The sequence below is a fragment of the Leuciscus leuciscus genome, assembly GCF_965113295.1.
Source record: "Leuciscus leuciscus genome assembly, chromosome: 19".
NCBI classification, from domain to species: domain Eukaryota; kingdom Metazoa; phylum Chordata; class Actinopteri; order Cypriniformes; family Leuciscidae; genus Leuciscus; species Leuciscus leuciscus.
Genome location: NC_138743.1, coordinates 19,344,951 through 19,360,423, shown reverse-complemented (window position 1 = coordinate 19,360,423; position 15,473 = coordinate 19,344,951). Strand labels below are relative to the sequence as shown.

General features: G+C 37.7%; 1 protein-coding gene across 4 annotated transcripts in view; it reads left to right on the top strand.

Moving 5' to 3' along the window:
- Window positions 1-15,223, top strand: part of LOC309481662 (disks large-associated protein 2-like) — a 172,737-nt gene extending 157,514 nt beyond the window's left edge. For all 4 annotated transcript variants that reach the window (XM_082146663.1, XM_082146662.1, XM_082146664.1 and 1 more), the window contains 2 exons: window positions 115-267; window positions 1,562-15,223. In XM_082146663.1, the coding sequence (XP_082002789.1) occupies window positions 115-267; window positions 1,562-1,777 (369 nt within the window). In that variant the 3' untranslated portion in view covers window positions 1,778-15,223. The remainder of the gene's footprint in view (window positions 1-114; window positions 268-1,561) is intronic.
- The last annotated feature ends 250 nt before the right edge of the window (window positions 15,224-15,473 follow it).

Genomic DNA, 15,473 nt, shown 5'->3' with positions numbered 1-15,473 from the left:
ATCATTGCTATTCTGTATGGTGTTTGAGCTGAAGTGTAACTTATTACTGTTGTTTGTGTTTGTGAGGAGTGTCAGTGTGTGAAATATAATGGGTCTGTTTCTGGTTTTGTGCAGGACCCCAGCGCTATGCCCCGCCCCACGGCTCAGGACCTGGCTGGGTTTTGGGATCTCCTGCAGCTCTCCATCGATGATGTCACTGCCAAGTTTGATGAGCTGCAGCAAATCAAGAGCAACGAGTGGAGGCTAGTGGAGAGTCCGGAGAAGAAGGTATATTATAGGGGCCGTACAAGCCATGATTCATTCTGGCACTCTCACACACTTACATTCTCCTTTCACATACATATAAATATATATGAGTACACAAAATGTAGGCTGTGAATGTGTGATAAAAAATATATGAATATAAGAGTAAAATGTTAGAATGTGTGTTAGAAAGTATGGGAATATGAGAGCAAAATGTATGAATGTGTGCAATAAAATATGTGACTATGAGAGCAAAAATATATGTATGTGAAAGGAAGTGTGTGAGAGTGCCAGAATGCAGTTTGGCATACACACAGTGTGTGTGTGTGTGTGTGTGTGTGTGTGTGTGTGTGTGTGTGTGTGTGTGTGTGTGTGTGTGTGTGTGTGTGTGTGTGTGTGTGTGTGTGTGTGTGTGTGTGTGTGTGTGTGTGTGTGTGTGTGTGTGTGTCTATATATATATATATAGATAGATAGATAGATAGATAGATAGATAGATAGATAGATACACACACTGCCATTCAAAAGTTTGGGATCGGTATGATTTTTTAAGTTTTTAAAAGAAGTCTCTTATGCTCACCAAGGCTGCATTTATATGATTACAAATAAAAAATAAATGTTTTTTACATGTAATTTATTCCTGTGATCAAAGCTGAATTATCAGCATCATTACTCCAGTCTTCAGTGTCACATGATCCTTCAGAAATCATTCTAATATGATGATTTGATGCTCAAGAAACATGAATTATTATTATCAATGTTGAAAACACTTGTGGACAATTATTTTTCCAGGATTATTTGATGAATAGAAAGTTCTATTTTATTTATTTGAAATAGGATCTTTTGTAACATTATAAATGTCTTTACTGTAACTTTTGATCAATTTAATGCATCCTTGCTGAATAAAAGTATTGATTTATTTTACTGACCCCAAACTTTTGAACGGTAGTGTGTGTAATGTTACAAAAGCTTTCAGTTTCAGATAAATCCTGTTATTTTGCTCTTTCTATTCATCAAAGAATATTGAAAACAAAATTGTACATAACTGTTTTCAACATTGATAATAATGAGAAATGTTTCTTGAGCATCAAATCATCCTATTAGAATGATTTCTGAAGGATCGTGTGACACTGAAGACTGGAGTAATGATGCTGAAAATTCAGCTTTGATCACAAGAATAAATTACATTTGAAAATATATTAAAATAGAAAACTGTCACAATTGTCATAGTATTTAACAATATTACTGCATTGACACTAATTCTGAGAAACCAAGTAAATAGTAAAATAAAATGGTAATGAACCCTACATCTTTTCCACAGGAAAGAAAATGGCCACCTCCTGTTACAAAGAGGCCTCCTAAAGGTCGCGGAGCTGTTATGCGCGAGCGCTCCTTGGATCTGCAGGACCGACAGAGGCAAGAGGCCCGCCGCAGGCTATTGGCTGCTAAACGGGCTGCATCTTTCCGTCAGAACTCAGCTACAGAGCGGGCCGACAGCATAGAGATTTACATCCCTGAAGCCCAAACCCGTTTATGAAACACACATATGCTATGCCTCACCAATGCGCTTCACCAACAGGGTACATCATACCATGTCACTCCTCCACCCTTACACACTGTCACATTTGTTACACGTATTCTTCCTCTGCTCATCATCTACTCTGAGCTGAGAATAGTGGTGAGTTTATATATGCCTCAAACAGAGCTCAATGCAAAAAGGTCATGGCCTCCAAAACCCGCAGCTACTGCAACCCAGTTTGGATTTCATTGTAGTATGTTCAGAGGACGAAACTAAGGCTTTGTTCACACTGCGCACAAATCTATTTTGGTTTCCACATCCGATGTTTAGGACACAATTTGACAATTCTTATATATTCGCATTCGCATGCACATACTCCAAAACCACTGACATGTTCACTTACTCACTGTTCACTACATAGTGAATACAATGAAGCCCCTAAATAGACATGGTTATGGAAAAAAAAATCATAGGAGGAAAAATTATATTTAAACGCTTTTATGTTTTGTTGTGTCCCAGTGAGAAATTTTGCGTTCTCTCACAAAACTTTTGTGTTCACTTAAAACTTGTGAACTTGCATTCACTTGCAAAACTTACAGCCAACATGTGGATCAAAACCAATTTTGAACAATACCCGTTCTTGTCTTAAGACAACTTTGATGAACTTTTTTGATCCACTTCAAACGTTGACTACTGTAATAAGATGTCGGAGGAAAATGCCTCAGGTTATGACTGTAACCATGGTTCCCTGAGAAGGAAAATGAGACACTGTGTCTTGGATTGACGCTATGGGGAACGGCATCAGCATGACCAGTGTCTGAAGCACGTTTGACAAACACGCCAATTTTATTAGCTGACGACAGTCCATGACGTCACTAGCGGAGAGAGCTTATAAAAGAGGGTGCCTGTAATACACGTGATCAACTCTTTTGTTTGAAGGAGACGCACAGACAGACCCAAGGCATGGCAATGAGATGCAGTGTCTCATTCCCCTTCTCAGGGAACCATGGTTACAGTTGTAACCTGAGACGTTCCCTTTCGAAGCGGAAGTCAACACTGCTTCTTGGATTGACACTATGGGGAAAAAATACCCACTACGACATGCTTAAGGGAATGCCTGCCTCATTAAGCTGTGAATATGCACAAACATATTAGGCATAGCATAAGTTGACTCAGTGGATTACTTAGCTGGAGTCAGAGCATCAAAAAGGGGCCCATCCATTACAACCTTCCTTCCTCCCTTGTGGGTCAGGCGTCAGCCTTATGAGGCCCCAAGAGTAGAGCTCTAATGAATAAATGGCTCAGCTATGCCTTGACACAGCCCTTAGGGAGTATCCGCCAAAGGGAGAATATTTTCAACAACGATCTTGAATATTACCACTACTTCCAGGGTGAGAATGCAACCCAAATTTTCATCAAAAGGGATGCTAATACGAGTGGCAAATTATAGTTGTCAGAGATTCTCGCCATGAAACTCAACCCCTAGGAAAACTGCAGGGGAGCTCCAGCTCTACTTAAATACCCTGGAACAATTAGGGGAGTGCGCTCACACCCTGCTTGTGAAACCCACCAAAGGGGAGCAAATAGACCCTAATTTAAGACCCAACAACAGGAGGGAGGGCATACAAATTGCTACCTCCAGGGGGAAAATGCACTCTACCTAAGCCCTACTATAGCTAGCGCTTCATCTTTTTATTTTAGCACCAGACCATAGTATGTGACAGATAACAAGGAGGGACACCGGCAGGTGAACTTCTTCTACTTGTTAACATTGTCAAATCAGGGCCATAGTAGAGCCTTCCAAAGCGGAGCTAGATCCCTACTTCAAGACCCAACAGTAGTTGGAAAGGGAGGTAAACAAAGTAGAGGGAAACTATACAGCCCTATGTAACTCGATTCACCTTGCATCAACCCTTAGGGACATCCAAAAGGAAGATATGTCCCAGACAAGAGAAAGGCAGGCTGCAGTTTGCCAATAGTTCTCATCCACCATTCTCTAACCCCAAGGAGGCTGCAGGGAAGCTTATTCTCTACTTTACAAATAAATAAATAAATAAATAAACATTACACTGGGGGAGAGCAGCTCAACCCTGACTTGAATTAAGGGACTTCTTCCAGGACCAGCTATAGTATTGAACATGGGCCATATTAGTGAGGCCTACGAAGCACCCATCCAAAAGAGGATCATACATTCCTACTTTAACACCCAACCGTAGTTTAAGAGTAGAAGGGAAAAGTAGGGAATCTATACTGCCCTAAATAACCCAGTTCGCCCTGCATCAACCCTTAAGAGGGGAACTTATTAAGCAACCCATTCACAGGGGAGCATAATTCTCCTTTAGACCATAAGATAGGAGAGAATATAGCTCAACCTTGGATACCCTTTCAAGATATCAGGGTTGAGCAAGAGAGATGTCTTCCAGAGACAATTACCAGTCTCACCCTGGGGGCTAGGTGAAAGTATCTTGCCAAAAACGTACCTGCATGCATAAGGAACCAAGCACTACTTTAGCGTACACTATGAAAAAAGCGACAGAGAGAGCAGTTTCCGATTCCTGTTTTTCTTTTAACCAAAAACCTGCTCCATTCCTGTGCCATTTCAGCAATGGTTGCTTTTATATCAAAGCTCCAGAGAAGCACGCTGCCACAAAAGGCAGGCATGGAGCTTTTTTTTCATGGTGTGCAAGGCCTCCCAGGTCTGTCTTGTCTTTGCATATGCCTTGCCAAGAGCTGCAAGGTGGTCAGCAGCAGAGGAAGCCAGACTTAATTTACAATATCTGCCTCTACTCTGCCCACATACAAGCCCACGATCGAAGCTGCCATTTTTGCTACTCCAGCAGACATGGGGCCTGAACCGTGAGGGGGAGCGCCCTCAAAGCGGCACATAACAGAGAGCACATTCCGCCCCCTCCAGAGCTGAACACACTCACTCTTTTGGCAAGGTGGGAGCCTTCACAGAGGATGCAACACCAGGAGAGATATAGCTCTGAAGCAGCTCTTCAACTCGGGCATCCTAGAATATCATTATTACAAATTCCTTCATCACCTCAATATGGAAATTGCGGGGCAGCGGAGGAAGCAGATATTATTATTATCTTAATAACACTTACCTCAACTCTTTCTGCATCTAATCCCCGCCACATTATTATTAGACCCGCCACATTATCAAACTCAAGACTCTCATCCCTCGAGAGTCAAGCCAGGGTGGAGCTTCTTACTGCGAATGCATCAAATTCCCCCGAGAGCTGAACACACTCCAAACATACACTAGAATCTTATATTGTTTAGAGAGACTCAAACAATAACAGAGTTTCTTACCATGAATGCATCACCATGAGTGCAGCCTATTCCCTCTAGCCAAACACACTCCATACAAACGCTATATTCTCATCCCTCAGGAAAGAATAAAGCAAGAACAGAGCTTACAGTGAATGCAACACAATGAGCACATCCAGCGTTTATCTTACACAAGCATACAAACAAGCAGCTCCTGAAGACAAAAAAGCTGATGACGTTTATTACAGGCACCCTCTTATACTTGTGGGCACTCTGCTAGTACCATCATGGAATGTCGTTGGACACTGATAACATTCCCCATAGCATCAACGACGCAGTGCTGAGTTCCACTTTGAAAAGGAAACTGTTTTTCAATGCTTTTGCAGGTGAATGCAAAGTTTTGGGGGATCGCAAAAGTTTTGCGAGAAAATGCAACATTTTTGCGAATGCATTGAAATCCAATTTTTCCATCTGATTTCCATCTAATGTCCCATTAGGGGCACCGTAGAATGTCACTTAATTCATTATATGGGGAAAATAAATTAAAAGAAAGAGACATACAGTATGCAACACTGCAGGAATGATGAAAAAAGTACTTGAAATGTAATCTGACTCTTCAGGTGCATTGCAAAATATTTTAATCTGATTATAGATCTCATTTGGATGTACTGTAGTTTGGAAACATCGGATTCCAAAAAATCAGATTTTTGCTACCTGTTTGAACAAAGCCTAGTGTATCCCTCAGCATAGGCACAGTTAACACTCCTTTCAGAATATGTATTCTATAGCACTGGCACAAAACGTCACAGCATAGTCACTTCATCAACAACATTATTCCCACAATCGAACATAAAATGACTCTAAACTTGACTTTATGTGGCGTTTAGATTTAAATAAGAAAAATTAAGATTAGTTTGCAAACTAAATTATAAAGTTTCTACTTCTTGAAAAGATGTACACAGCAGTTTTACTTCTTAAATTATCCACATTTGTATTTCCAACGGAAATGTTGATCTTGATCCTCGTGATGTTATCGCATTTGGGGATTTGCATGAAGGTATTGCTTCTAGACTTCAATTTAGGTTTAGCTTCAGGATTCACAGATTTAATCTTGTTCTGGACTAAACTGCACTGTCAAGAGATTTAAAAAAAAAAATCCTTTTATTCAATGACTAAGGTTTAAAGTTCATTCAGCCCAAAAAGGCCTTGATATCATTCAGTCATAAAGTAACAGCTTGACTTTCATTAACTGACCACCGGTTCTACACAAAAAAGTATTTACAACACCAATCTTCTTCAACATTCACCCTCAAGGTAGTCTGTGATATATAAAGGTGCAAAAGAAACTTTAATAATATTACTGTAAATGGTGCTGCTTTATACTCTAAAATGTAGAAGCCCCTCTCCTCTCCTTTCTGCACAGCACTATAAACCACCTGTGGACTTTTTTAAAGGGAGGTTTAACAGTGTCTCAATGCATCTCGGATTATCATATTTATGGTCACTGGTCTGTTGAAAAGAACTAAGATTTATTTTAGGTTAGACAGTTATGTTTTTTGTATATCACACTTTTCGGTCCAGCATTTGCACAAAGATGTGCCCATTTGCCTTGTCACCTTCGAGAACATAAACCCGGATGTGCAATAGACAGAGGTCTCTATGATGAATTGTTGAATTTAAATACCTTTTTTTTTTGGAGGGGTGGCAACAATGCCCCTTTTTATTTGTAAATTTGGCTTGAGGTTCTTTATTACATTAATTGTGGACTACATAAAAACCAACAGCAGCATTAGATTCAATACCTTATACTTGTAAATATAATATTTGCAGTTATTTTTCCCTTTACTGCCACAATTTTAACTGTGCATAAAATGATTCCGGGTTTTTCCCCCCTGGTTCCAGGCCTAATTATCCCAGAGAGGGCTGCTTACTTACGTCACTAGCGGTAGTCTATCCTCTTAGCGTTACTGTTGCTTACATTCATAAGGCGTTATAAGGCAGCAAATAAATCCTGGCTTTTTAGCTATTTCCTTTACCTGGCAGCCTTACAACATCTTAAACAGAAAGCATTGTGAATGTACTGCCCTGCTCTTGCAAAAAAAAAAAAAAAAAAAAAAAAAAAAGAAGAGAAGGAACTGCCAATAACGTTGCGCTCATTGAAGAAAATAAGTAAACTCTTATTTTTGTTGTATGGGGAAAACAATGAATTTGGTAATGATTTGTTTACAACTATGGTTAAATGAAAGGGATAGTTCAACCAAAAATCTACTTATGATCATCTCGTCATCTTTACAATTTGTCGATCAGACCCCCATTGGTTTTTGCTTCCCATTGAACACAAAATGTGTTATTTAGCACATTTTTAGGCCGCTCATTTAAAAAGGATGGTGACCATTATCTGGGAAGATTTAAAAAAGGCAAAAAAGTTGGAGATATTTCTATTCCTCTCAATGGCATTTGCTTAAATGGTGCAGGACTACTGTTGGTCTCGCGTAGCCAGACTTTCAGACTGGCAGCAGAAGGTCTGGACTCCATAGCTCCTTTCATTGGCCAAGGACCGCCCAGAGGCCTTCTGATTGACATGTGAAGTCGATGTCTTCACAATTAAAGACCGGCATGCAATTCTGTGGAAACCGTCAAGGGACATGGTAATAAATAAATAAAAATAAGATAAAAAATGTGTTAATGCTTTTGCGTTCTCTCTCAAATGTGTTATCCTGGGAAACTCTGCGTTCACTAGCAAAATGTTTGCATTCCCCCGAGGAACATTTGAGTTCTTTGCAAGCAGACGGCAAAGTTTCTCGAGGGAACGCAAAAGTTTTGTGAGGGAACGAAAAGGTTTTGTGAGTGAACGCAAAAGCATTGAAAACATTTTTTTTTTTTTTACCACCATGTCCATTAAGGGTCTCCAAATACAATTCATTCAATTCATTTACTGCAACAATGGCGCAACAATGGTTCTGTGAACTTCACATACTTTTGAAAATCCAGTGATCCTGATAAGCGCTCATTGTCACAGTTGTAAATACAATGGCTTTCTTTTTCCATAAGGGCTTTCTTTTGTCACAACGGCTTTGTTTCCAGGTGGACCATTAAATAATGTGACAAATACATCTCCCAGAAATCCTGGAGAATTCAATCATTTAGATGACAAAAGCGTTTCCCATTTTGTGTGCCATATGCATCAGGCGTTCAGCTAACAGCCCGTGGGCGTGACATCTAAGGCTGAGACTAGAACATTTGAAATCTGCCATTTTTGTTCATGGGAAGGTTTTAAGCAAAATGTTCTAAAACATAAACGCCATTTCACTTGAACCAACACAGCCCCAGTCACTAGCAACTATACTGGGGTGCATTTCCCAAAAGCATCAACTATGGTCGCAAGTTCCGTCATTATTAACACCTCAACGATTTACCATTTCCTGAAACCATATTTTTAATCGCAAACAACACTGCAAACTTGTGTGGTTGGAACTACAGTTCTCGACTTGTAGTTAGAAGCATAGTTTATTGTTAGCATGACATGGACTTAAATAAATCAAGCTCTTGAGCACAATATCCAAGCTAACATGCAGTACATTCTATATCCTTCATTCCATTGAAATATATTTACATTTCATTCTATATGTTTTTGCATGTCAACAATCAATGCCGTTTTTGAAGAGAACAACATATAAAGCCTTCAGAACTAAAGGCCCGTCCACATCAGGGATCATTATGATAACGATAAAGATGTAATTTTAAAAACTGTTATGAAATGTAAAAGAACAGCAGTGTCCACACCACAACTATAACAATAACAGCACAAACATACTACGGTGGTTAATGTTTTGCCGTTACGGCAAACACACACCTGATCTGTGACGGGAAAGTAAGCAGATGGAAAATATAATATCCTTTTCATGTTTAAGAGCATAAATATAGTGCATGAAAATATTTTTGTCCTTTTTAGAGCTTGACAGTCTGGGTCACCATACCTCAATGCAAAGACAAAAGCAGCCAGGACATTCAGCAAAATAATTCCGTTAAATGATATGATTATGATAGACTTTTCATTTTAGGGTGAACTATCCCTTTAAGAAACACAATGTTGTTGAAGAATAAGGCTGAAGTGAGATATGATGAGTGCGTAATGCTGTGCTTTTACATACTGTAGTGGCTCTGTATTGCTGTCTCAATTCTTGTCTCAATGTATTGAAAGCACCACATACACAGAGAAACAATCAGCGCTTTCCAATTAGTCCAAATAGCTTGAGAGGAATGTATCTGGGAAAGGTGGATTCAGAAATGTTGTGCTTGAGGTTCTTCTTTGAGGCTGTTGCGTTTCCCTTCGCGGCAACTGTAAGTCACCCAGAGGAAAGACATTGACATGCTACCAACTGCTGCTAAATATGTACATTGAGGTACAGTTATCATCTTGCACATTTTATATGAATAGACAACAGCTGAAATATGATGGAATACCACTGGACAGGTGTTTTTCTCAATGATTTGCATCTTTTATTTAAACTTAAGAGTATATTACAACTTGGTCCCTTTTTCAAACACAAACCTCCAGCCCTGTTTTAAAAGATATTGTAATGGAATAATGTGTTTAGGCAGTGCGGACAAGTTGTGGCATAGATGTATTGCTGCTTGTGTAAATGTAAATAGTTGTAGAGTGCCATCACCTGACACATGTCATGTGTCTGTTTTTTTATTATTTTATTTTTAAGTAGAGATCTAGCAGATATCGGTGATTATAAAAGGTGGAAACATCCATAGGTGCCTTATAATCAGTGTTGGAGACTTAAAATGATTTGCATGAGATATGACCTATGCAGAGGATGTCGCTTATGGTCGAAGACTGGCGAAACCCTGCAGTATTGTTTCTTTTCATGCATTTCAGATCATTTAGGGGCTCAAAGATGTTAAAACAGATGCATGATCGTTGGATCGTTGTCCAACGGGGGACATTTTGATGAGAATTTTTTGCTTCATCTCTTGGATTATCGTGTGGGTCTATCGTGGGTTCTGTATTTGATCAGGACTGTGTGATAGTGATGTGTTCAGTATAAATAAATAAAGTGATTAAGAGTATTAATATAGTGTATTATCAAAGTTTAAGTCTAAAGGTGCGGTCACATTACACTTTGTGTTCCAGTCACTTGCATTCATATGAATGTGAATACAGGTGAGTGACTTTTCATATAATGAAAAGTCTTCAGTTCCAAGAATGCAAACCTCAAACCTGTATGTTATAGAAAGGTGGAGTAGATAAAATATAACGTTTAACATTTTAGCAACATATGCTCATTGAAAAAAACGTGCCTCTACCTATATTTGTGCAATATACAGTACATACTATTCACTGCAGATTGCAACTGCACTAGTGGCTATAAAACACCAAAAACTTGTATTCCTTTTCATGCAAACTATGATTAAAGGCACAGATTATCAGGTACTGTTCAAGTACTGTGAAACATGAATCACAACACTCAATAAAAGAGCTTAAATACTTGTAGAAGCAAACAATAATATCAAGGCTTTTTCATTAACACTATCGATTAGGTTTAAAGGGATAGTTCACTCAAAAATGAAAATTGTGTCATCACTTACTCAACCTCGTGTTGTTCTAAACCTGTATGGGTTTCCCTGTTCTGTTGAACACAAAAGAAGATATTTTGAAGAATGTCGGTAACCAAACAGTTGATGGACCCCATTGACTTCCATAGTGGGAAAAAAAAAATACTATGGAAGTCAATGGGGTCCATCAACTGTTTGGTTACTGACATTCTTCAAAATATCTTCTTTTGTGTTCAACAGAACAGAAAAAGGTTTAGAACAACACGAGGTTGAGTAAGTGATGACACAATTTTCATTTTTGAGTGAACTATCCCTTTAAGTCCGAGTTTAGTGTAGGTGGTACGTTATTTTAGAATACGATAGAGCATTCACTTTTTAGCGCCATTCTCCGGAAATTTCATTTACAAATTGTGGCAATACAGTATGTAAAACAACCAATGTAATAAAACATTCACGCACATCTGTTTCGGATAAAACTAAAAAAGCCTTTGGCACCACTCACTGGATATTTCACTTTGAAAGTGTCCCAAAAATGTATTATCAAAATATAACATTTTGTCGCAACAGGCATATTTTTCCAATGAGCCCCAGTTGATTTTAAATTATTTTAGTATAATTAGTTATTAAAAACTACTGACATCATATCCGGTTGCCCATATTCATTGTGACGTCTGAAGTGTGACCGCACCTTATGACTGAGAAAAGTGTCAATTGCAGGAAACTTTAGTTTTGTTCTATATCTGTCCTCTGTTATGACGGACACATGAGGGCTTCACATTGTTCATCTCTATTAAACTAAATACACAGTATTAGACTAAATGCCAGTGTCCTCCTCTCGCGTGCTTACACACTCTACCAGACTTGCCAGAATGTGCAATAGTGTATAAATACATGGCAGGCACATGGTGTCATTACCTCTTAGTGTGTGGCATTAATGGCAGGACACTACACTGGCACTTGTAGAGTCTCTCTGCGATCAGTTCAAGGCAAACAGAGCTATTTGTCATGCCTTTCTACTATGCAGCAGCTCTAGTCTGACTTTTTGAATTTCATAAGAGACACTTATTCACAGAAACTTTCTTTTACCCATTTTTGTGAATATATTTTATTGAGGAATAACAAAATAGGCCTTGTAACCTTGTTGAAATGACAGATTAGAGCTGGTATGATGCTGGTCTAGCTAGTGGACCAACATAGCTTTGCTGTTCACCAGTAACAAGTACTACAAACAGACGTGTTGTGAAGCTGTTTGATGGTGAACGTGATTTCACCAAGTACAACATGTTCCTGGATCTCCATCTTTGTTGATCCTGGAACAACATTCCAATCAACCAATCAGATTTGAGGGACAAGTTTAGAGTTTAGGCTTACAACCAAGGTTAGGTGCTTCTACATCAGTGTTATTCAGCTATGATTCCCTCTGAGTTTAGGGATAACTTATGGGTAGGGTTAGATTTAGGGGGTAGGGTTAGGACTATGTTTTTGGACAAGAATGTTGTTCCAGGATCAAGAAAATACGTTGACCCAGGAACATAAAATATTGGCAAAATCACGGTGGTCCTACAACTTTTTTGTTTTTTTTTAAATGGAGTCTTTTAGACTCTGATCTGTCTGATTTGGCTCAACTATGCTCAAATTCAAAGAGAAAATGGATTTGAACTCTTTCCCTGCAAGCGTTTCCTTTTTTCTTTTTCTTTTTTTTTCAGCCACCGTTTTTGATCATTTTCACAATTTGTTTTGTTGTTGTATGAATATCTGAGCATGCAGTATATCAAAAGAAAGAACAGAGCCTCTGCTTTTAAACAAAATATTCTAGCTTCATGCATTCTTTTTTATCAACAGCTGAATGTTAGTAAGTTACAATTAGCAACAAAATAAAAAAAAAATAAAAAAAAATACAACTTTACATAAGCAATGCTTTTATCGCTTGTTTTTTTTTTTGTCCGTGATTTGAATCTCGAGATTCTGTACTCTTTCAGAAGTTGTCATAGCGCTCCCTACCATACAACAGTGAAATTACAGAAAATTCAATCGAGGGTGGGGAAAGAGTTAAAAAAAAGTCAAATAAATCAATCATGTCATTTATTGCTGTAGTTATTGCATTTGTAGGGCAGCAGGAAGTCCTGCTGGTTAAGCTATAGTTAAGAAGAGACACTCACCGCATCTAAAACACAACATGCTGGTGACCAGCAACGCTGCTCTTTTCAACATGGTCGTGAGTTTATTTATTCACCACTTCCCCTGAGGACATTTCTCACCTATAAAACATTTTATAAAGTTGTGGCCAGTGTGTGCACAGATGTACAGTAAAGACGTATAGCAAATGCATTACATCATTTAAAAATAATAATAATAAATACATTTTAAAAACTGCGCTGCCACTTTCAGTTTACTGACGTACTGCAGGGAAGCCCTTTAATAGGTTTTGTTAGTTTCCGATTCTCCTCTTTGAGGGTCAGTTCCTCCATAATGCAAAGACAGTTATTGTTCTATGAACAATGCTGTTATTTCTTTTACTGAAAATGTGAAACAATGTAAACAGCTGTTTAAAAATACATTGAGACATTTGAGAGATTAAAACTGGTGCTTTTGTCATAGAGGTGTGTTGGATTCATATAGGCACGGATTGGTTTTACCAGGACAATCAACATGAATACACTCACTCTCACACAGAAACAATATGTTCAGTAGTGTACAGGCCTCACTGTCCACCCTCCAAACGGCACTATTATCTTTTTAAGATTGTACTTATGATTACAAAATTAAACATAAAAATCATACCTTTTAACAGTTCTCTACTCCACCACACTCCACCTTTCCTTTTCATTTGTCAGTTATTCAAGGCTTTTCTGCTTAGAAATCACAATATCGTAGGCAGTCGAGTGAGTGTTCAGCTGTGTAGAACTTCAGTATAGATGTTTCGCTGCCTGTTCAGCAATAACCTGAATGGTTTCATTTAAAGATCGTGGCACAGACACAATTTAACATCCTCGCTTTGGTAGACTGCGAAAATATTGATTCTTTCCATTTAACCCTTAAACAGGTCTTTAGTGACCCGGGACTTCATTCACTACCCTCCTCCTCGTTCATTTTTTAAAGTTAGACATCAGTCTTTGTGATATTCCTCAATATATTTGTTATAAAACACTATAACAAGAAAAAATATAAAAGGATGCCTGTTCACATACATTTTTTGTAAAAATGTAATGGGTTCGCTAATGACCCGAGGTGTGTAACAGTGTAAGTATATATTTTTTTCTGCACTACAATAATTTAATCTTTGATGACTGAATAAGTTCAATTCACCTTTATTCCAGAAGGTGTCAATGTTTGATACACAATGATGAAGTGACGTTTCACTCATAGAGAATAGGAAGTATCATCAGTAAAACTTAAAATGACTCAGTGATTTACTGAAGAGCAAGTAGGCTACTGAACACAATCAAATATTACTGTCACTGTCACTTGATGGTGAATCTGGTGAAAAAGCTGTCAGCGATCAAAATATTGACTTTGAAGATGCTGAAAATTATTGTTTTGAAAATATGTTTAAAATTGCGAATATGAGCCAGATGCTGAATGTACTGCGAAATAAGCTCTGACGAGGACAGTGATGATGGTATAAAACATCTGCTCAAAATTAACCAAAAGGTAACAAAATATGCTATATTTTATTCTTCTTTAATTGTTACTCTCATATCAGGAGAGTTTTATATTATCGCGACAGGATCCGGAATCCTAAAGACCCGAATTCGTAATAATGATTGGCGAAACATTCATGCATTTAAGGGTTAAAATGCTCAGAATAATCAAAGTCTTGTACAAAGCAGGATGTTGAGATATGTCTGTGGTGCTGTGATGACGTTTCTGAGTGTGAGGGGAGATTACAGGCAGTTTTGCTATGTATTCACAGTTTTTACTCTCAAAGGTTAACTATAACACGAATATGAAAATACTCTGGTCTTAGTTTTTCATAACCAATTCATCAGGGGGAGGGATGTACTCTTTTTTTTTCCAGCACATCTGATGTAATGTTGTTTGAATACATGAGACCTCTCATAAATGGGCTATAACAGAGAGTTTTGAGAATGGTTTAGCTTCAAACTTGTTTTGAATCATTAAATATATCAATAATGAGGATGAATCTAATGCCAAATATACATTATTTATATAAAAATACATAGCCTATATTGATAAATGAATATATGCCTAATTTAAATAGTTTTTTTCTTTTCTTTTTTTTTTTTTGCTCTAACCCATGATTATTTGAACTTTGTCAAGATTATTTTATAAAGCTATGACAGCATGCAGGATCGTAACAAAAACTGAATGTATGATTTGATGTTTCATTGCTGTTGTTTTGGCATTTTACAAATAGTTTGGTATTTGTACAATTAATTTGCCTTTTTATTTATAATTTATTGAGTCATATTCATATCTCTAAATATGAAATGTTGGGGTTTTTGCAGATGAGGATTGTATGAAGGGTTTTGGTCCTTCTCTGCTTTAGTTTTGCTTCAGTATTCTGCCTAATTTCAGATTTGATCAATCTGCCTCTTTGAATAATTGAATATTAAATATGATAATTTGTTGTACATAGAACTCCTATTAAACTTTTTTGAAGAAAAGAAAGAATTGTGCTGCTTGTTTTCATTTCTTCTGTCATAATTTACTTGAATATAAACTGCTAAGACTTGCCCACACTATAAGATTTGTAAAATCTTATCAGATTTTGAAAATGTGAGAGACCACAAACATGATGATAAAAAAAATCATAGATTTAAAGGGGTCATCGGATGCCCATTTTCCACAAGTTGGTATGATTCTTTAGGACCTTCATGTAAAGTTTGTAACATACTTTGGTTAAAATTCC